Source organism: Cottoperca gobio, chromosome 17 (assembly GCF_900634415.1).
Source record: "Cottoperca gobio chromosome 17, fCotGob3.1, whole genome shotgun sequence".
Classification (NCBI taxonomy): Eukaryota; Metazoa; Chordata; class Actinopteri; order Perciformes; family Bovichtidae; genus Cottoperca; species Cottoperca gobio.
In genome coordinates this window covers 22,098,061-22,120,010 of record NC_041371.1, presented here as the reverse complement: position 1 = coordinate 22,120,010, position 21,950 = coordinate 22,098,061, and the positions used below count along the sequence as shown (strand labels likewise).

The window sequence follows — 21,950 nt, the reverse complement described above, 5'->3', positions numbered from 1 at the left end:
AAAAACCCAGCCCAGTGTTGCCAACTCTTTTCCAGTAAAAGTAGCGAGCAGAACTAGCTCTAAAAGTTTCTAAATCTAGCAATAAGTCGCCAAGTTGGCAACACTGACAGCCCGTCTCTCCAGGACTCCCTCCAAAGCCCCTCCCCCAAAAGGATCATTATGAACGTAAACAACGAACATGGCTATTGTTAGTGCTCGCACCTGTCAAGCTGGCAGCTTGTGGAAGACTCCAGGGACCAGCAATGAGTGTGCAGGTAGGTTGATTTATGGAATGCTGTCGGGATGTAAAGAGAATATCAACAGATATAACTAAAAAAAGTTTTGAAACACAAAACACTTTACCCACCTAGCTTTAAATACTGTCGTTGAGATTTGGATAAAACTTGCCACCAGTCATATCGACCACAGTAGTTGTTGAAGTGGTACATGCTCTGCAAACTCTCAAGACCATCCAATTGTCACATTGGATTTTCCACCATTTTCTTTTTGTCCTGATATTTTTAATGAAAAATATAGCAATTAATGATTTTCAGGCAGAGCAAGAAGAAAAATAAATGACATCCTTATTCTTTTCCTAACCACTAAGATGTGAAGGAAACTTCATAAGGACCACAGCAGTGCTAAGAGAATCCAATTTCCCTCACACTGGGCTAGGTCATTATAAAACGGCTCATGTTATTGAGGTGGGTCTTGATATTAATGTGGACAACCCGGTGAAAATATTACTTCATTACCAAGGTTGGAATTAAAATAAAAGAAGGAATATAGGCTACCACAAAAGTGAAACAAAATGGTTGTCACATGGCTGCTCACGCTCGCCCTCCTGTCCACTCATATTATCCACATGAATCCCAATTAGTATGATTGTATGAAAATACATGATGATCCGGACCCTTGTCGGACACGTTGATCGTTGGGATTTGTGAATGACCCGAATGGTACGTCGCTTTAAATGTTTAGCATTGTCTCCTTTCCTTTGGTAAAGGATGATCCAGTGTCCCCTCTGCTAAAGGAGATGAGAAAGGAAGCACTGAAGCACCTTTCCTTAGTAGTTAGAGAACTCCTCCGGCTCTCATCATGGCTGCCACTGAGATACTTCAGGGTCATTTCACTGTTAGGAACCTTCCTCAACTAAAAAGACTATTTTAATATTATTTCCTATCTACATTACATAGTGTCCTTTAACAGCTCACTCAAAAAACAACCATCTTTTTTGCATTACTGGCTTTATTATAAGTATACCTAATTTTGCCACTCCTCCGGTGTGAACACTTTTTTTTAGATTGGAATTTGGACACAGCGATTGTCTCCTCAGTAGTCTTCAATTTGCGCTTTCCAGTCATCAGACTGCTTCTTACACACAGAGAGTCAGCCTTTCCTATTTCCCTGAGGTAACAGCATCTTGCTGATTTAAAACTGCACAGAGGTGAATGGCGATAGATGAATATATCAGCAGAGGAGACAAAACACACACACACACACACACACACACACACACACACACACACACACACACACACATACACAGTGGAAATGAGATGGGTACTAGAGAGTGAGAGAATGCATCAGCTTTTCCTTGAGGACAGCCGTACTGAAGAACTGTATTGAATTGAAAAATGAAATCCAGTTTTCCTAACTCCATTAATCATAATTATTATCCAGTTGACTGGAACTATGCTGTTGGATTAGTTGACCTCCGTGTCTTGCTGACTGCCTGTAGCAGTCAAGTTCTGGGATCTTCTAATGGAAAATAATAGCATAAAATAACAGTTTTTGGTTGAATTTTGATCGGATTTATCTATTTCTCTGCTCTCTCCCTGTCTCCCTGTCTCTCATGTAACGCAGTCAGTGTCCCTCTGTCAGTTGGTCTGTTGACATTCACTTTATCAGAGCAGGAGGAAGAGAAAGACAAGTGGCTGTGATAGGAATGAGTTTTTGTCTGATGTGAGACGGCATGATAGTGCGTGTGACTCCTTTAACTTGCATGGCAGTTAAAAAGATGGGGGGAAGGATTGCCACTTGGTCTCACTTCCCATTTTATCCCTGTTTTCATAGTGCACTTTTAATCCCACACTCCCATAATCTCTTCTCCATTTTGCATATTTTGAGCAATAAAAAGAGAGAGCAAACTAAACAAAAGAAAAAGTGAAGGAAAAAAAGGAGAGGACACAGTGACGGAGCTTTAAACTTTTTTTTCTCTCTGAGTGAAGAATGAGAAATGATGGGGGAAGGGAGAGAGAGGGGGGGGGAGAGGGGAGAGAGAGAGACAAAAGAGGCAGATGGGGTCTTTGTGAAGGAGTGAAGGAGAAGAATTTGCTCAACAATGGATGAATAGGTGAGGTAGAGGAGGAGAGGGGGGAGAACCCAACCACCTGCTGTCCTCCTCTTTCTCCTCTTTCACTCACAACACTCAGATTAACTTCCCTTTCAGCCTCTCTCTCTGTTTGTGTGTCTCTCTCACACACACACTCCTGAACTTTGTCACTGAACTCGCTCATTTTTCTCTCTTTCCATCTCCCTCTCTCCTCCTTTAAGTATTTTATGGTTGGAGATATGCTCACCTCAATTCCTCCTCCTCCTCTCCTCTTACCTCTTCATCTCGTCCACAGCCTCTCCCCAGGCAGATGATCAAATCTGCAAGAAACTCCAAACACTGTAATTAGTGGTGATGAACCTTTGACTGAAGTCTGTTCATTCATATCCCTATTAATCAGAAACCATTTTACCAGAGAAGTGCTAAAGGTATCTTTGATAAAAACATCAGCGGTCTGTGTGCTGATTCAGGTTGAAGGAGGACGTAAAGAAACAAGCCACCATTACTGCGATGGCATCTGCATCTAACCTGTGCAATAGCCCTGCAATAAATGGTCACTTAGTAACCACTTTTGCCAAGAAATGTGACCTGATACATTAAATTCCATTGAAATAAAAGTTAGAACCTAAAACGGGTTTTCAAAGTCTTACACGATGGACGTTAGAGTCCTCACAGGTTTGACTGAATTAAGACTTTGAGCATGATTTTTGATGCAAATTGTGGCAATCATGCATTTAGAGATTAAAATACCTTTAAACCAGTTCACACCAAAACTACAAATTTCCCCTCTTACCTGTAGAGCTATTTATTAATGTAGATAGTTTGTTGTGAGTTGCAGAGTGTTGGAGATATCAGCTGTAGAGATGTCTGTCTTCTCTCTAATATAATGGAACTAGATGAGTTTCTAAAATGTATTTTTTGGCTCTTTGAGCTCCACAAGCAGAGAGCATCTAGTTCCATTATATTAGAGCGAAGACAGACATCTCTACAGCTGATATCTCCAACACTCTGCAACTCACAACACAACTATCTACATTATTAAATAGTTCTACAGGTAAGAGGGAAAATATGTAGTTTTGGTGTGAACTGTCCCTTTAAGCGGCAACTGCTGACTGTGTTGGTAAACGAGCTAAATCAGTGGGTCGAACTACAATGACTAACTTCCACCTTTCACCTCACACAGCATTTCAGCCTTACGCCACTCAGCGCACTTCAAATCTCACCGCACAGTTTGAAAACTTTGGATCTAAAACAACAAATGTTCCTGTTTCAATAAACAGCTCGACTTCTTTTACTAGCAAATCAGCAAAATCACACTTTATTAGCTGCGCTGTTCAGCTGCTCCAACAATCCAACCTGAAGTTTGGGGGAAAAACGTAAAAGAAAATCCACCATTTCACGTGGACTTCCAGCTTCACCTATACTGCGAGGACACATCTTTCCACTACTGTCCGCTCTTTCTTTTCCCTTTCCTCAGTGTGATCAGCTGTTTACACACTCTGTAGACATGATGAATTATTATGTCATTGTACAAGACACCGTATACTCACTCAGTGTGTTTTATTGCAGGGCTACCACCCCTCCCTCCATTCTGACTACCAGCAATTAGGAGGAGGTATGCTCAATGGTGGAGCAGTGATGTCATCTTCAGTGGACTACCATCAGCTGGGTCGACACACGCAGAACCACCACCCCTCTCTGGACTGGAGTACTGATTACCATGGCAACGGGTAGGTCTCAGGGTTCCACTGTTAGAGGTTAATAAAGGGTCATGTCTTGTTTTTGCTGCAGTGATGACGTGTACTGCACCTATCAGTGATAGCAACAGGAGGACACTTTCAAACACTTGGCAGCCTGCTGTTAAGTTACGTTACATTTTTATACCAAATTATAAAATTAAGCCAGTATTCCCCAGATTCATTTTTCTGTTTGAGTAGAACAGCCTCTGAAGCCTAGGAATTTACTAGGAATAAACACAACTACACCTGTACATGTTGTTTTACAAAGCTCCTGTCTCTATTTGTAATCCTGGACCCTATTTTCCCATGTTTTGGTGTCTAAGTGACTAATGGGGACAACACTTTTTGAAATGTGTCCAGTATCGAGCAAGAGTGGCTGACCCTCTTGTGAGATTTCAGAACACTTTTCCTTGACTTGGTTGGGCACAATAACAAACGGACTGGATCACATTTTAGTTTCGCAGCTGCAGCGCTCGTACACATTACTGGACCAATTTCCAAAATTGTTGTCCCGATTAGTCACTTAGACACAAAAACATGGGAAAACTGGGTCCAGGTTGAAAACTACCGAAGTTCCCCTTTAACAAAGTAACAAAGTAAAATGGCTGCTGCCTAAAAGCAAAGGCAGTAGCATCCCTCGTCTGTCTCCTGATGGGACTGATATCAGATCCAGTAAAGCACTGGTTCCTGTGGCCAACTGTTTGTGCCATATTTATCCTCACTTTGTGTTTCCCCTCTCCTTCTGCAGCGGCCTGCAGAGAGACAAACCTCTCTATCTGAGCTAATCTCAGGACAACATGACAACAAACTTCAAACAAGCCCTTCGACTGCCACAGCATGGAACCTCATGTCTACATGATGAACCCAGGCCAGCCAGTCCAACCAGAACCCACGAGGACTCAACCAACAGACCACCTACACTTGAACTAAACTTAAGTTCAGCACTTCAAACAAAAGCCCCGGCAGTACAATAATGGCACATTTCTGTGTATTACTACCAACAGGGCAGTGTTAAGAACAGAAAGAAGAAATGCTTTTCCCCCACTTTCTGCATGCCCCACGGCTGGTCTGGCATCTGCTATTGGCTGTGTTTCTTCTACTGACCATTTATGGCATAAGACATGTTATGCTTTGAATTGAAATTGTGTATACCAGCGAGGAGAGGTGTGCAGGTCCTGAGCTGTGAACCATGATAATAGGTGTATATACTCCAACCTCCCTCAGAAAGGCATATTCTGTCTGCCCCTTAAAAGTCCATCTATTTCCTCATTTTGTATCCAAAAGGCTATGAGGAGCAGGTGTAAATTGCTGTAACATAATAGTTTGAGCTGTCGATTTAAAGCCAATTGACTTTTCTTCTTTGACCTCATACTTGCTGAATGCTTCTCTGGCCAAAGTGAAGAGAACTCATCACACACGATAGGTTGATAACCAAATACTACACAAATTGTGTTTCCCGCTGGTTCTTTAATTATATGAATATTAGCATTGGATTTGATGCCGTATGGACTGAAGTCCCACACACAGAGAAACGTATGGCAGCGTTGAACAGAGTGATAATGACTGAATTCACACGGCTGTAATTAGCTTAAGACAAATAAGAGAAAGAGGTGGAACAGCACCTGAGGCAGTTTGTTTAAGCAGGCACTGGCTGTGAATAATTGTGTACGATTAAAGAACTTTCATTGTTCTTTTGCAGTGAGGCTCAGATCTGCAGGGTAGAAATTCAATGTATTTTAGTCCTTAAAATAATCAAATGTCAAACAATTCTTTGTAAAAAAAAAAAAAAAAGAAACAAAAATACTCCTTTGTATGATGACGGCTCCTCCTCCTGGCATATGTCTGTTGATAATATTGATTTGGATCCAAACTGTGCGCGTGTGTGTGAAGTGTTAATGAGAATGAGAGTGCTTGATTGGGTTGCATGGTCTCTTTTGTCATCTCTATTTCTCTGTGCACAGAGGCTATTTAAGAAACTATAACTGTTGCTGGGTTGGCTGTGTTTTAATGTTGGTTTTTTTAATCAAATCAAGTTTTGTTTTAGTGTTATTGATGATAATGATGATGATGAGAGACACATCTCTCTTGCTCTGTATCTCTTTGTATTAATGTGTTTTTTGGCAGATGAAAGGACTCTGGGCAACAACAACCATGAAGATTTTCTTATTTTTAGATTCTAATAATGTGTTTGAGAATAAAGTCAGTGCTGCATTGATGTGCAGTCATTACTCCAAAACCCGTCTCCTCTCTTTATTTCTGAAGAGTTTGTGACAGCAGCTCTAATTAACTGCATATAATAATGTAAACCTTCAGCACTCCTGTGCACAGTGAAGTGTTTGTACCTGGCCTTTACGTTTGTGTGGAGGTAGCTAAGCTATAAAATATGTATTATTCTAACCTGTTAGCGCCGATCGCATCTTGTTAAAACAAATTTCATTACACTGATTCTTAAAACTTTGTTAAACACAGGAGCCGTGTGGCTGTGCTACAGATGGACGTGTCCACCATTTTGGTATTAATGTACAGGGTGAACTGTAATAACTTTGGTGATCATCTGACCTTCATCTAGTGCCACCATCAGGTCAAATATTCACTTTCACAATACTTTGGTTTATGACCAAATATCAGAAGATTCAGCTGTTCAGTGCAAATGTTAGCATGCTAACACGCGAGACGGTGAGCATGGTTAATATTAGCCAGGTTTCCATCAAAATGTATCGCAAATTTTAACTGAAGAAAATCGGCAAAAGAAAATGCTAATGAATGCTTGTTTCCGTACACTACCGTTATTTAACTTGAATATAAAGCAGCCTCACAGAACCACCCGCAAGCAGTGGACTCAGCCTGGTTTTGATTGTGACTCAAACTAATGTTTTGTGTCTCATATGTTAGCCTTCCGTTCAAGTCATAGAGCTAAGCATTCGTTTTACTGAAAGATAAACAGCTGCAAACTAAAGGAAAGGAAAGGTAGCCATAACTCAAATTATGTTCTTCCAAATTGTACAAAACAAGAAAAATATAAAGGCGCTACTGTGCCTAAAATATTGGAGACATTAAAAGTTGCAATACTCAAAAATTTTTATATGAACAATATATCAAATTTACAGAGTATGAGCACATACTCAGTTCCCTGCAGTTCTTGAGAGCCTTGTAGCGTCTTTCAGCTCATTGTTGGGTTTTACGGTCCACAACTTTTCTGTTTTGGTTGAGTCTCACCGGTCTCATCATCATTATTTTTTCAGCAGCAGCAGGCAGCTGTTTTCAGTAGTCGTGTTTCCATCAATTGTCAAGCATATTTTCAATTGGTTCGGAGCGAATAAACTCGGCTATGCAAAGCTTAGTTACGCCAGAAGTTGGCGGTATAGGCTAAATATTACGCAATAACTGTAATCTGGCAGTAAACAGAGCAGAAGAAATAGAGGTTGCGAACAGGACACAAAACAAGTCGCCTTGACCATCAACCCATTTGTGAGAGAAAAATGAAGAGAACTCTTCAGGAATTTGTTTAAATTCGGAAAGTTTTAATTGTTCTTTCATGTCAGCTAGTATCGGTCATGTTTCATGCTGTCTGGAGACAAATTAATGCAAGAGCAAGGGCCACTCATGAACAGCTGATCAGTCATGTGAGTTAAATGTTTGCTACGCCAGAAATAATTCTGCAAAGGCATTTCCATATTGCATTTAGCGCATTAACTTTTATTTTCTGACAAAGGCAAAAAACACCACTTATTTTTGCGCAATTGAAGTTTTGTCAAATGTTTCCGTTTCCATACAGCCTTTATAATGCCATTCTTCAAAATGTGCAGAAACACGACTTGTCTATAAACTCTCTGAACACGACCTGCTCAGCAGCAGAGAGCAGGCAGACACAGTTACAGACCTGCCAGTTAACATAGTGGAGCATTTAGCAGCTAAAGAGACAAATATCTTCTCAGGAGAAGGTGGAGACAAATAAAAACAGAACTAAAAGGAAAGTGAATATCAACTGTCTGCTAACAACTTAGCTATAAGGCAATTCACATGGTGATAATATGTCAAAAGTGTGTTTGATGTTCAGCTTGTCTTGAAATTCTGATTCTGATGCTTTACTATGGACAAATATACAGACATTCAAATGTAATAGTAATACGTGAGAGGTCTTACGTTTGAGAAACACTAACAAAACCACTGCAATTTAAAAGCACATTTAAATGTCAGGTATAAACGTGAACATCAGTGTGATGGTTCTGTATTGCTGCTAATAAGCAGAGCCACTGGGATGCATAGATGTTGTGTTTATGGTTTAAACAGCAAGAGCTTCTTTCTTTCAGTAATCTTCATCTTGATGGTTATTGGTCTGATTGACACTTGCAGGCATAATGATTAAAAATCAATGCAGCTACATTGGTTGCATAATGAAGAGTAGTGGTTGTGCCAGAGGTGAGGGGACACTTAGAGTTTTGGCATGTGTATAAATCACAAGTCTATAATTTCCAATTTTCCGTAGAAACAAGTCTGTAGTGGGTGTGGGGTGAGTCAGAGCCCACCAGGCATTTCTTCTCTTGCATTCAACATTTGCATTTCACACACACAGGCCTGGGGACACAGTTACATTACTGCTAACAATACAAGGTGATGGTGTCCTGGTGTCAGTGCAGTAACATCAATCAGTCACATTGCCTCTCTAATTTGTCTTTGTGGGTTTTTTTCTGACAAAAAAAGAGTTCCATACTTTAAGTGCATCTATTTCCAACAAAACAGCTGTGTGCTGATTATCACTACTGTCAGAAGTTAAACATTAATCCTCAACTGTTCAGGAAAACCCTCAAGCTCCACAAAATATGACACTTTTCTGTTTTCCTAAGAGACAGCTGTATGCTGACATTAACATTTGACATTTTGATATTATAAAGATGATACCAAATATCAAAACTGCTTTGATTCTGTTCTGTCAGCCTTTCTTGAATAAATAAGTATTTTTCTGTTAAAGCAGATTAGGTTTAATTACATTGTGTGTCCAGAAAGTGCCATTTCACTTCTATCCTGTCACGAATCAAAGCTTACAGTTCCACTGACGAACAGGCAGCGTCTCAGTGTGAGTAGGTACACACTGCCCCCTAAAGGCAACAAGAGAGAGCTGCAGCTCAGTCCGACTGTCAGGTACACTCCTCACATCCAACTCACTGTCGATCATTTGAGAGTCACCACAGTTTTCAGACAACAGTACGCTGGGATTCTAGGCTGCTTTAGCTCTCTTTAAATCCATCTCCATTTTTTTTTCATTTAAGAAGTAGACAGACACAGTTAGAGACTAGCTGGTAAACATATATTAGCAGCTAAAGGGCCATAAATTTCCATCAGGAGTTGGTGGGGACCAAACCAGAGCAAATAGAGTGAATATTGTCACATGACCGGAAACACGACTCCAAATCAATAATAATGTGTCTGCTGGATGTTTAATGAAGCAGCTACTTGCTGACATGTTCGCCATATCAACTTTCTGTGTTATGTTTACAGCTTTACAGCTAGTTCTGCTGACCCCAAGTGGCCAAAAAATCTATTTATGCCGGTTTAATGTCATTTATTTATTTTTATTAGTAAATGATTGATGAATAATTGATGGTACTACTTTGTGTACTATTATTTTGGATGGGAAACCTGTTGGATTGCTTATGGCACAAAACCGGAAGAGGATACTATTTTTATTTATTTTGTTAGCACAATTTTGCAACAAGAAACAACAAGGCACTACAGATATCATGGTATGAAATATCTTCTCCTTGATCTCATTAAAGGGATTGAGAAGGATACACTGATGATTGAAATGCTGCACACAGCACCTGTGTCACTGTAACTCAGGGTTCTGCAGAGCAGTGGGTTGAGGAAACAGCAGCTCTGATGAAGATGCTCAGACAGTAAAGGTTTAGTAATTGTAAAGCGAACTGCCTGTAGGCAGAATTTAGGAGTGTGACCAGCGAAACCCAATACACTGCAAACAGCCTCCCTGGTGCCAAAACCGAAACCCAATCCAGCAGTGACACATGGAAGCCACGGCAACCTGCTACAATGAGCACAGAGGTCAAAGTCACTGCTGTTTCAGTTTGTTTCCTGTTCAAGTTTATGTGCTGCCTTAATCACTAAACTCCTGGTAGGCAAGTGTATCTCACTGCTGATTTAATTTGGCTCAGTTTTTGGAGTTAAGTATAGCTGTGTCAGCACAATGTTCCTGAATATATTATAGGCTAAATTAATAAATAATAATTAAATTAATTATATTAAGGCTAACCGCTTGCGTCCAAGAGAAAGCATCATTTTAAAATGTAGGTCTATACATAAAAATAATATTACAAAATATTCTTTAAAGCATTCCATTGTAGTCCTGTTTCTCTCTGTACATGTTTACACCATACCAAATAACAGAAATTGACAAAACAATCTCACATCATGGTCAATGCCTATTTAGTAGTTGTTCTCAAACTTTCGACCATCACATTATCAGCAAATGGAGCAACTTTATGTAACTATTTTACCTAAAAATAACAACTTTAAATCATTTTGATGCTACACCGACATATAATAGGGAGAATGGCTTATCTGTCACTTCCACTCTGCACCCCGAATGCCTGTTCTTGCACAATGAAACTTTGGTGAGCGGGTCGTACAATCTCCCGGGAGAAGTGTGCAACGTTAATGCTTTACGGCTCTAGGTTGATTTTGGTGCTAATACTACCTACACTAGCTAGTGCTTGATCGTGAGTTATGTAATGTAATCAAATATGTGTTTAACGTTACAGCTGTCCATATTCACGACAGCAGTGTAGAAGTGCACTAAATTGCAAAATAAGGGATTTTACATTATGTTGCTGCAAAAATAAACATTTTACTGAGCAAAATTCTTCAGCCAATGAAGATCATGTGATATGATTGAAAGCTCCAGAACAGTTACCAAATGGACCTTGAGGTAAGTCAATGGCCGTTTCTAAGGTCAGAAATGTACAGTACATTGCAATTTAAAAATAACAGCAAGGATTTTTTCTCAAGTGGAACTCAAATTAACCTTTATGTGTCTAAAAACATCTACGATTCAATATCAACTGAGCCAACTCCATCTGCTGATGAAGATCATGTATGGTTGAAAGCTCCAGCACAGCTCCTAAATGGACCTTAAAGTCAGATTTTGTCAACTGCTCATACAAAGGCCAAAAATGACCTTTGAAACTCAAAAATAATACCAAGGTTTTTTAACTCTTTATTAAAATATGTAATTATAAAAATAAATCTACACCAAACATACAGAAAACACCCAAAAATGACAAAATGGCATTTTCTAGCAGTTTATAACATTAATAACGCATGAAGGCTTTCAGCTACCGTATTTTCTGCATCTGATGTTAAACTGTTTTAAATAATGCTTCTAAGTGCTTCTTCTGACTTTTATTAAAACACTAAACAATTTCACCTGTCAAATATGATATAAGCAGCTAGCGTATTTTTCTCTCCAGTGCGGTGGGTGGTCGGCTGGATGTCTTCTCAGGAAGCACCAGCCTCAGTTTCCTCCTAGGGGAAGCTCCTCCTTCCTCTGACAGGTACTCTTGCTGTAGCAGTGCAGCGGCAGCAGCTGCATCGCCTGTGGAGGATACACTCTGTGTGGACAAACTGGGTGCAGAGACACCTGATGCACACACATCTGCTGCCTGCATGCTGCCTCCTGACAACCCTGCAGCAAGTCCTTCAGTTAGAGCCCCATCTCCAGCTGACGTGTGGACTGTGGAGCCATCATGCTCACGCCCAGTCTTCGTCTGACTGTTATTGTTTGACAGATTCTCCACAGTAGTCACTTGTCCAGGAGCCTGAGGTGTCACCACAGACAAACCATCCGCACTTAGAGGTGCCTGAGTGAGGCTCTGATGTATTCCTTCCCCAGTCTGAAGGCCTGGTCCCTGGGTTGGATCAATATTCAGGCTTGCTACAAGAGAAGAGCTTTCAGGAGGCAGCTTGCTCTGTGAGAGAGACAGCATAGGTGCAGGATTGACAACTGAGTTTGCTGCTAAACTCGAGGCTAGTCCTGCAGGTTGAGCGTTAAGAAGAGGAGAGGTATGTATTGCACTTGCTTGCAAAGGGTTGGCATGTACCGTGTTAGCTAGAAGAGAGGTAGCAGGAGACGAGAGGCCTACCCCAGGCTGCCTGCTGAAGCTGTCTGGGGCACCACTGATGGCTATGTTGGGAGTAACGGAATTAGATGGACCACTGGGGAAAAGTGCATTAGATACTGGGGCGGTGGTGTTGACCAAAAAATTCCCTCCTTGAAGAGAGAGGCTGCTGCCAGTCAGTTGTGAGCCCGCAGAACCAAGCAGGGAGAGGTTGGTAGTGCGATTCCTGTCAGGGGCAGAGAGGGATAAGAGATGCTGCGAGGAAAGCTGAGCACTCCCCATAACCAATCCAGTTCCCTGATACTGAATACTCCCTACCTGCATGTTTTGTCCCTGTCCAATGGCAACAGCAGAGGCTGATTGGTTAGCAGTATTGGTTGTATCGCCAGGTTGGGAGTTCTCTGGGTGTGTATTCTCGCTCTGGTCACCTTCTGTACTTTCCTTCCCACCTTTTTTCTTAGAGACTGTTTTGCTTTTCTGCCGTCCTTCTCCTCTGTCTTCTTCCTCTTTCTTTTCCTCAACATCGTCAGTCGATCCTTTAGTCTTGGTGGATTTCTTCATTTTCTCACTGCTACCCTTCATTTTCTTACCAGACATTCCTTTCCCTTCCCTCTCCTCTCCTCTTTCTTTTCCATCGTGCCTTTTATCTTTACTCTTCTTTGAGCTACTTTTCTCTGAGTGGTCCAGCTTAGTTTTCCTCTTCGGATGGACTTTGCTTTTTCTTAGCGGGTTCAAGTTTAGTTTAACTTTCAGTAACCGGCTTGACTGGACTTTAGCTTGGTGTCTTCTTCTCTCCTTGTCTCTGGAGCTTCTCACTTCCTCCTCCCTCTTGTCCTCACCTTGACTGGTTCCTTGCTCTCGGCTTCTCGAACTCTCCAGGTCAAATGTTACATTTCTTGTTTCTGTTCTCAATTCTGTGTTCTTCATCATGTCAAACTGGTTGTGGTGAACATTCCTACCCCTGTCGATCTGTCTGTACTGAGAAGGGAAGCCATCAAATAGAGCAGAGTCTTTCATGTTGGTGTGAATCCTCCCTTGTCTCATGTTCTGCTCTGGTATTCTGTATGTCCTGTGGCAGCTCTCGCAAGTCTTATGTCCTCTACTCTTACTTTCTATGTCAGTCCTGTAGCTCTCTACCATTTCTCTGTTTGTCTTATAAGCAGTCATGGCCTCTGGTCTCTGATCGTAAGTTTCTTTCCATGGATGAGAGGAAGAGTTGGCGTTGTCACGAGAAAGAAGCTTCTTGGGAATGTCCCTTCCTAAAATTCCCTGGTGAGTCTCAAGCCTCCTCTTTTCTTCCTCTGTCATTATCCTCATTCTCCTCTTCTCTCCTTCCTCCTCTGTCTCCATCCCTCCGTTTATTCTGTTGTTCCATCGGGCTCTCATCGGGTTCAGCCCCATCCCTGTCTGTCCTTTGGTGCTACAGTCCTGGCACCAAATATGTCCGTTTTCATCAACTCTGGACCTAAATGGGAAACCATGGCCATCTGTCCTTGGATCCAACGTCATGACTTTCCTGTCCCAAGGCTGGCTTCTATGTGCTTGCAAGAAAAGGTCCCTCCTAGTTTCACTAACTTCCAGGTGATTGGCATGGTGATTTACCACTGAGCTGCTTCCTCCTTCATCTTCTTCTTTCTGTCTTTTACTTTCATTTAATTTATTCCTCCGAGACACTTGATAGTAGATCAGGACTGCCAGCAGGGTCAAGCCAACACCACCTGAAGCAAAACAGGACAGGTAGGACTTTAAACAGTGGTGTCATTGGAGTATGGTATGGGTATTCACATTCATCTTTACAGTTCTACATAAAGGTGATGTGTAGCATTTTTTACAATACAAATTGATTCAGATCATATCAAGGCCACTCAATCCTGAAGAATTCTCGTTAAGACACCGGGGAGAGCAGCATTTTTTGTCCTTTTGCATCAAATTCACTTCATATGAATGCAATGTCACAGGATTCGTTCACAGCAGCAAAGTAAATCCACAGAGATATTGCATCAATCATTTTAATTGTGTCCCTACAATTAACTCCAAATAACCCTGCCCTACAAGACTACGTGTAGCTTCACATATGGATGTGACGTAGTTCCCTGAATTGTCCTTGTAATCCATTTTCCTCCAATTAGTGTCCAAGCTACCAAGTTTGCTAATTGGTGGTTAGCAGATTAGCTAAAGAAGCTGCTTTGTTTTATGAGCTAACTTGTATGTTATCAGTCAGCATCCTTGGGTATACAGTCAAACATTTGTTGGTTTTCTGGGCTGGTGTTATTTATGAGATAAAGTGTTTTTTCTGTGTGGAATCTAATTCTCTTCAACTTTTCTGATGATCTAATTAGTGACATCATGGCACAGATAAACTCAACACATCAAACTATTCCGTTCATTGTGTTGTGCATCATTCTCACCAATGAAGCAGATGACTGCAGTGATGGCCAGATCTCGAGCATACAGTTGAGGTGTCACGCTGCCTCTTGCCTCTATCTGCACTGTGATGTTCTGATTGGAAGGGACACAGTTGGCCTCAGTCAGTTCCAGTACTGTGGTTACGGCCGGGTTGTCAGCGCTCACACACACCATCCTACGGCCATTATAGAGGGTCTGAGAGTACCAGGGGGCAAAGATGTCAGATTCAAGTCAACTAGTCTTCTAAGATCATTTAAGTGACAGAACCTTGAAATAAAGTAAACCAGTAAGTTGGAATCAGGAAATTGTCACTTGATTCAAAATCCTCCTCGCTATTGAGTATAATCTCAAATTGTTTATTTATTATATCTGTATCATCGCTTACTCCAGTTTTTCCTACAATATCATTGTATGTTTTCTTCCGCATACAGTGCTGGTATTATCTGCAGTCACAACATTAAATATGGTTCTGCTTTGTTATTATTGCTTCATTCATTTATTTTAATGTGGCAGTTCCTGAAACAAGTGAAGCGGCATTGGAAATGTGTACAGGTTGAAGAAGAAGACCTGCACCTTGTCGGGTTGTTGTATGAAGGTGGACAGAAATGCAGCCAGTTCCAGCAGCTGGCAGGAGCAGTTCCATGAGTTTAGGTCCAGGTTGAGGTTTGTCAGCCAGCTGAGGTAGGAAAAAGCCTCAGCAGGAGCAGAACTCAGACGGTTTCTGGACAGATCCAGGGTCTGCAGGCTCCCCAACCCACCAAAGCTAAGATCATAAGACAGGATACAGAGTATGATATGTTTTATATATATATATATACATACATATATATATATATATATATATATATATATATATATATATAAAATACTGGAAGAAATTGGAAATATAAAAAGTGCACTCTTGCAATAAAGTATGAAAAAGTGTAAGAAAGAAAAATTTATTGAACACATTAAAACATTTTCTAACCTGTTTCTATCCAGATGATCTATCAGGTTATCTGACAGATCCAGACTCTCCAGATCTTTGAGGTCATTCAAAGGGAAGGAACCTGAATCCAAACTGGTGAGCAAGTTTCCCTCCAGCTTCAGGCTCCGCAGGGCCTTGCCACCTTTAAACCAGTCTCCTTGGATCTACACATCAACATAGAGAAACAAGTCAGATTATGACATGTTAATATATGATCATGTATAATGAGTGGCGGGCCGTCAGGGCCAGCAAGGCCTTCTCTGCTGGCCTAAACATCATCAGAATATACATTTAATTTTGATAGATTTTTTCCACAAATATGTATTAAATTATTCCCCATAGTCTATTCTCTTCATTTCATAGCTTTCCTCTTGGTTGCGCTGCTTCCAGCCTCAGATCGAGATTTGGAGGTCTGGCCTTTATGTTAGAGCTTTTATCCAATCATATTTCAGCCATAATGTGTTGCCAGGGTCCAAGAAATCTGCCCTGAGGCCTTCAGAATCAACAGTGTGGGCACCTGTACATTAAAGTGAACGGAGACAAAACTGTGGCGTTAACCAATCAGATTTCGAGTTGGGGACACCGGGGCCAGCTAGCAGGCGTACGATAACGTCAGCACGTCCACGTCTTTTGATTGGATGCGCACTATTGAGAGGCAGAGCTAGCAAACTGAACTTGAACGAGCTAATTTAGATTTCTACAAGCTGTTTTTTTCAACACACAATAAAAAGATTTGGTCGCAGATATCATTACAACGCCATTTTCAAGACGAACTTTTCAAGAAAAGCTAGACATCGTGAGAAGAGAACAGCCAACCCCGATGCTAGCGAGACTATCACAGGGTTTGTCCGCCACTTTCAAATCACTAACTACGAGCGGTACCCCGGCTCACAGCCTCCGAGAGGCACTGCACATTGTACTGCTGGGAATGCCTGCTATTTACAACTGATCGATTTGGTGTTTGGAGCCACACTGGGTTTGCAAACTTGAGTTGTCTAACCAAGGCAGCAACGACACACCAAAGCACGGCTGGGTACTTACAAGCAACGGTGCTTTTGAAAACCTTTGGGACACCCGAGTGGATCTACAGCTTAACCAACAAGTGTGCAGGGAAACGGAGCTCCACAACGAAAGGGTGAACAAAAATAAGGAAATGCGGATTTATTGATTATAAATGCTTCGGAAATATTAATATAACTCTGTTGTACTTGACTATGTTAAAGTGATGCAATGCCCGGTTATACTGCGTTTCTATCTAAATGTATAGTTTCTAGAGCCATGGTGTCATAATGATGGTATTAAGGACTGTGTAGGACATCACTGAAGGCCTAGGTGGGAAATGCATGGCCCGCCACTGTGTATAATGTATAATAATAATAATTTCTCATCCACTGGATCACCCAACTAATTTAAATAAAAAATACAACAACCAGCCTAACACAGTATTTCAAATATATTTCACAGAAGAGGTACCTACCATAATGATGAGGTTGTGGCCCAGGCCGAGTACCTCTAGTCGGGTTAGATTGGTCAGAGCTCCCGCCTGTAGGGCCTGGCTGGTGAGGAGGTTGTGGTCCAACAGTAAGGTGTGGAGGGAGGGTAGGTTTCTAAAAGACTGTTCACCCAGCACTGAGATATGGTTATGACTCAGACCTGGAAGATGGACAGACATACTTATAGTTTATACTTGCAACATAAGGCCATTATGTTTAGAATTTCCCTCCTTGTGGGTGTATCTGGCAAGCAGCTACATTGTTGCTTTCTACTCATACTTCTCTTCTGAAAGAGATTGCAAAATGCAACAACCCACAAATGTGCAAGTACACACAAATGCGGACACAGACACATATACTGTTGGTACTGACTGACCTATGACTGTAACATTGCTGAGGTCAGACAGTGATGCAGGCTGGACTGTGGAGATGGAGCCTTCTGTTAGCAGCAGAGCCTGGGTCGTGTCTGGAGCCTCTGGTCACACACACAGTTAACACATAGAGTACAGTCCTGTAAGCACATGAAGGCTTATGGGTAATATACTGAAAGGTTTTGCCAGGATCATTTTAAGTTCCCTTGCTCTGACAGGTGAAATTATTTTCACTTGTCAGGTGTTTGTTGTTGTAATACTCATTGTTGCCACTAGGGTCAGAAGTGCACCTCTACCCCATGATCTAAATAGAACTAAAATAATTTATGTTTTCTCTCAGGTGAGTTTTAATTTCTCCACGCACTCTAATCACAAGGTACATTTATTGTGTGTTGGCAATTTATGTGATATTACTATCATTTCTAATCCTGGCAACAAAAACCACCTGCCAAACATTTTAACAAATAAAAAGTAACTTAGACAAATTAGCCTTGCAAATCTAATTTTTTCACCTGATTGACAGATGGAATAAAAAAAACATGTTTTTTAACAGATTTTTAAGTCATTAACACAGGAGATACATTTTTTTAGATTAGATTTAGAAAACGGATCACCCAGTTTGTGCGTGTGTGTGTTCTTGTGTGTGTGTGTGTGTGTGTGTGTGTGTGTGTGTGTGTGTTACCAATAATGTGAGCCAGTCTGTGACAGATGAGGGCATCTTCAGAACAAACCACACAGGAAGCAGGGCATGATGGGAAGGGCGACACACACTGGGCTCGGATGACTGTTAGCAGCAACATTAGCATAATACCTGCAGACAAATTCACATTTCCACAAATAAATTACATAAAAAGGAAAGAAAAAATCTTCTGAATGCCTGACGTTGATGGACTGCAGTGTGTTATCATGTTATTAACCATCAGGATCTCTCTCTTGCTTTAACCTGAAATAACTGTAGGTAGGATGCAAATAATGTCAACGATGGTCTTGTAATGACGACTAGCTTGCGGTGTTGCTTCAGGTCATAATAATATTGTTCCTCTGTTACACAACTGTACAGAATACCACTGGATTTGAAAGATCAACTTTCTTTATGAAGCATTCTTCACAAATTACACGCAACAGTAGCAACACTTGTCCTCACTAAAAACTCTTCTCTCCCTTCTCTATTTCTTTCTTCAACTTTTCAACTACTGCAGGCAACATGAGTCACTGTTGCAGAGATGTTCGACAATATTATTTATTGTCTCACAGTCCCATTTGTTTATGGTGAAACTGATTATGGAAATCCATTGTGCATACTTACTGCTCATGTTGTGTTACAGTAGAGGTAACATAGTGATGACGTAGCATCTCTTCCATAGAGCTGTAATCCGATACAGCTGCATCACTGCCATCATCTGTTTGGCCAATTAAAACACATCATTACATCTTTGGAAACACACTATAATCACATATCTCTTCTCTTCAGCTCCGTACAGGACCCTATGTTCATGCCCTGTGTTCATAGATTGAAAGCAACAATCAATACCATCATCATCACCACCACCATCACCATCATCACCACCAACAGCGATGTCAGTGCTTGTTGTCTTAGTTTGGTCCCTCTGAGCACGTTGGTTTGGAATTGATTTGCAAAAAAGTGTTACAAACCAAAGATGGGAAACAAAAAAAAAAATCTTCACGCCCTCTAATTTGTGACATACTATAAATATTATGTAGGCTATGTACGTATATAAATGAATCATGACAGTAGTTTACATTTATATGTTTTATTTTAAAATGTCAGGGGCCATCATAATAAATTGTCTTGGCTCAGGATTGGAGTTCAGTAACACTGACAAACAGATTGAGATGTTTGTTATAGTTGTTATCATTATTATTGTTCATTAATATGTTTTTTTTATCAATTTTAGTTATTCATTTTTATTGTTATTTTATTTTATTTACCTCTCTGGGAATCATCACCTTATCGTGGTGGAGAGGTTTGTGTGTCCCTATGAACCTGAGAGCTGTGTTGTCTGGAGCCTAGTGCTCCTGGTAGGGTCTCCCAAGGCAAATTGGTCTCAGGCGAGGGGCCAGACTAAGAATGGTTCAAAAACGACTTCATGAAAGAAAGGGAAAGGAAAGGAGAGAGCCTACCCGGAGGAAGCCCGGGGCCCCCGTCTGGAGCCAGGCCCAGAGGGAGGGCCCGACAGCGAGCGCCTGGTGGCCGGGTTTGCTACGGAGCCTGGTCGGGCACAGCCCGAAGAAGCTACGTGGTGCATCCCATCCATCCATCTATCCTGTGGGCCCACCACTCATGGGAAAAACCGCTGGGGTCGGGTGCGCTGTCACACGGGTGGCAGTGATGGTCAGGGACCTCGACGGACCAGACCCGGGCAGCAGAGGCTGGCTCTGGGGACGTGGAACGTCACCTCTCTGTGGGGGAAGGAGCCGGAACTAGTGCGGCAGGTGGATCGCTACCAGTTGGATCTGGTGGGGCTTACCTCTACGCACAGTCTTGGCTCTGGAACCGTACTCCTGGACTCTATTCTTCTCCGGAGTTGCCCAAGGTGTGAGGCGTCGGGCCAGGGTGGGGATACTCACTAGCCCCCGGCTGAGCGCCGCTACGTTGGAGTTTACCCCGGTGGACGAGAGGGTCGCCTCCCTACGCCTTCGGGTTATGGGGGGGAAAACTCTGACTGTTGTTTGTGCCTATGCCCCAAACCGCAGGGGGCTCCAGTAGGGGACTCCGTAGTCTTGCTGGGAGACTTCAACACACACGTGGGAAACAATGGAGACACCTGGAGAGGCGTGATTGGGAGGAAGGGCCTCCCGGATCTAAACCCGAACGGTCGTTTGTTGTTGGACTTCTGTGCTAGTCATGGAATGGCCATAACAAACACCATGTTCGAACATAAGGATGCTCATAAGTGCACGTGGTACCAGAGCACCCTAGGCCAAAGGTCAATGATCGATTTTGTAATCGTATCATCTGATCTGAGGCCACATGTTTTGGACACTCGGGTGAAGAGAGGGGTGGAGCTGTCGACTGATCACCATCTGGTGGTGAGTTGGATCAAGGGGTGGGGGAAGACTCTGGACAGACCTGGTAAACCCAAACGGGTAGTGCGGGTGAACTGGGAACGTCTGGAGGAAGCCCCTGTCCTGGGGATCTTTAACTCACACATCCGGCGGAGCTTTTCAGACATCCCTGTGGAGGTTGGGGGCATTGAACCTGAGTGGACGATGTTTAAAACCTCTATTGCTGAAGCTGCGGTGATGAGCTGTGGTCTCAAGGTCTTAGGTGCCTCAAGGGGCAGTAACCTTCGAACACCGTGGTCAGGGAAGCCATCCGACTGAAGAAGGAGTCCTTCCGGGTTATGTTATCCGGGAAGACTCCGGAAACAGTTGCAGGGTTCCGAAGGACTAGAAGGGCGGCAGCCTCTGCCGTGTCAGAGGCAAAGCAGCGGGTGTGGGAGAAGTTCGGAGAAGCTATGGAGAAGGACTTTCGGTCGGCACCAAGGTGCTTCTGGAAAACCATCTGGCACCTCAGGAGGGGGAAGCGAGGAACCATCCAAGCAGTGTACAGCAAAGGTGGGACCCTGCTGACTTCGACTGAGAAGGTTATCGGCCGGTGGAAGGAGCACTTTGAGGAACTCCTGAATCCGACTAACACGCCCTCTATCGTAGAGAGCTGGAAGCTGATGGGGGATCATCGTCAATTTCCCTGATGGAAGTCACTGAGGTAGTCAAACAACTGCACAGTGGCAAAGCCGCAGGGGTTGATGAGATCCGTCCAGAAATTCTGAAGGCTTTGGGTGTTGAGGGGCTGTCTTGGTTGACACGCCTCGTCAACATTGCGTGGAAGTCTGGGACAGTGCCTAGGGGTTGGCAGACCGGGGTGGTGGTTCCCCTATTTTAAAAGGGAGTGGTGCGGGAGTATGGGGTGAGGGGGTCACTTTTGAGGGCCATCCAATCCCTGTACGCCCAAAGCGAGAGCTGTGTCCGGATACTCGGCAGTAAGTCGGACTCGTTTCCAGTGAATGTTGGCCTCCGCCAGGGCTGCGCTTTATCACCAATCCTGTTCGTGATTTTCATGGATAGGATATCGAGGCGTAGTCGTGGAGGAGAGGAGTTGCAGTTTGGTGACCTGAGGATCTCATCGCTGCTCTTTGCAGATGATGTGGTCCTTATGGCATCATCGGTCTGTGACCTTCAACAGTCACTGGATCGGTTCTCAGCCGAGTGTGAAACGGTTGGGATGAGAATCAGCACCTCAAAATCTGAGGCCATGGCTCTCAGCAGGAAACCGGTGGATTGCCTACTCCGGGTAGGGAATGAGCCATTACCCCAAGTGAAGGAGTTCAAGTACCTCGGGGTCTTGTTCGCGAGTGAGGGGACGATGGAGCGAGAGATTGGCCGGAGAATCGGAGCAGCGGGGGCGGTATTACAGTCACTTTACCGCACCGTTGTGACGAAAAGAGAGCTGAGCCAGAAGGCAAAGCTCTCAATATACCGGTCGATCTTCGTTCCTACCCTCACCTAT

The 21,950-nt window shown here is 42.7% G+C and overlaps 1 protein-coding gene across 1 annotated transcript in view; it reads left to right on the top strand.

Annotated features, from left to right (window-relative positions):
* The window catches only part of tox (thymocyte selection-associated high mobility group box), a 46,911-nt gene extending 41,009 nt beyond the window's left edge, over positions 1-5,902 (top strand). Inside the window, exons 9-10 of the mRNA XM_029454159.1 lie at positions 3,884-4,044; positions 4,802-5,902. Coding sequence (XP_029310019.1) covers positions 3,884-4,044; positions 4,802-4,838 — 198 coding nt within the window. The 3' untranslated portion in view covers positions 4,839-5,902. The remainder of the gene's footprint in view (positions 1-3,883; positions 4,045-4,801) is intronic.
* The last annotated feature ends 16,048 nt before the right edge of the window (positions 5,903-21,950 follow it).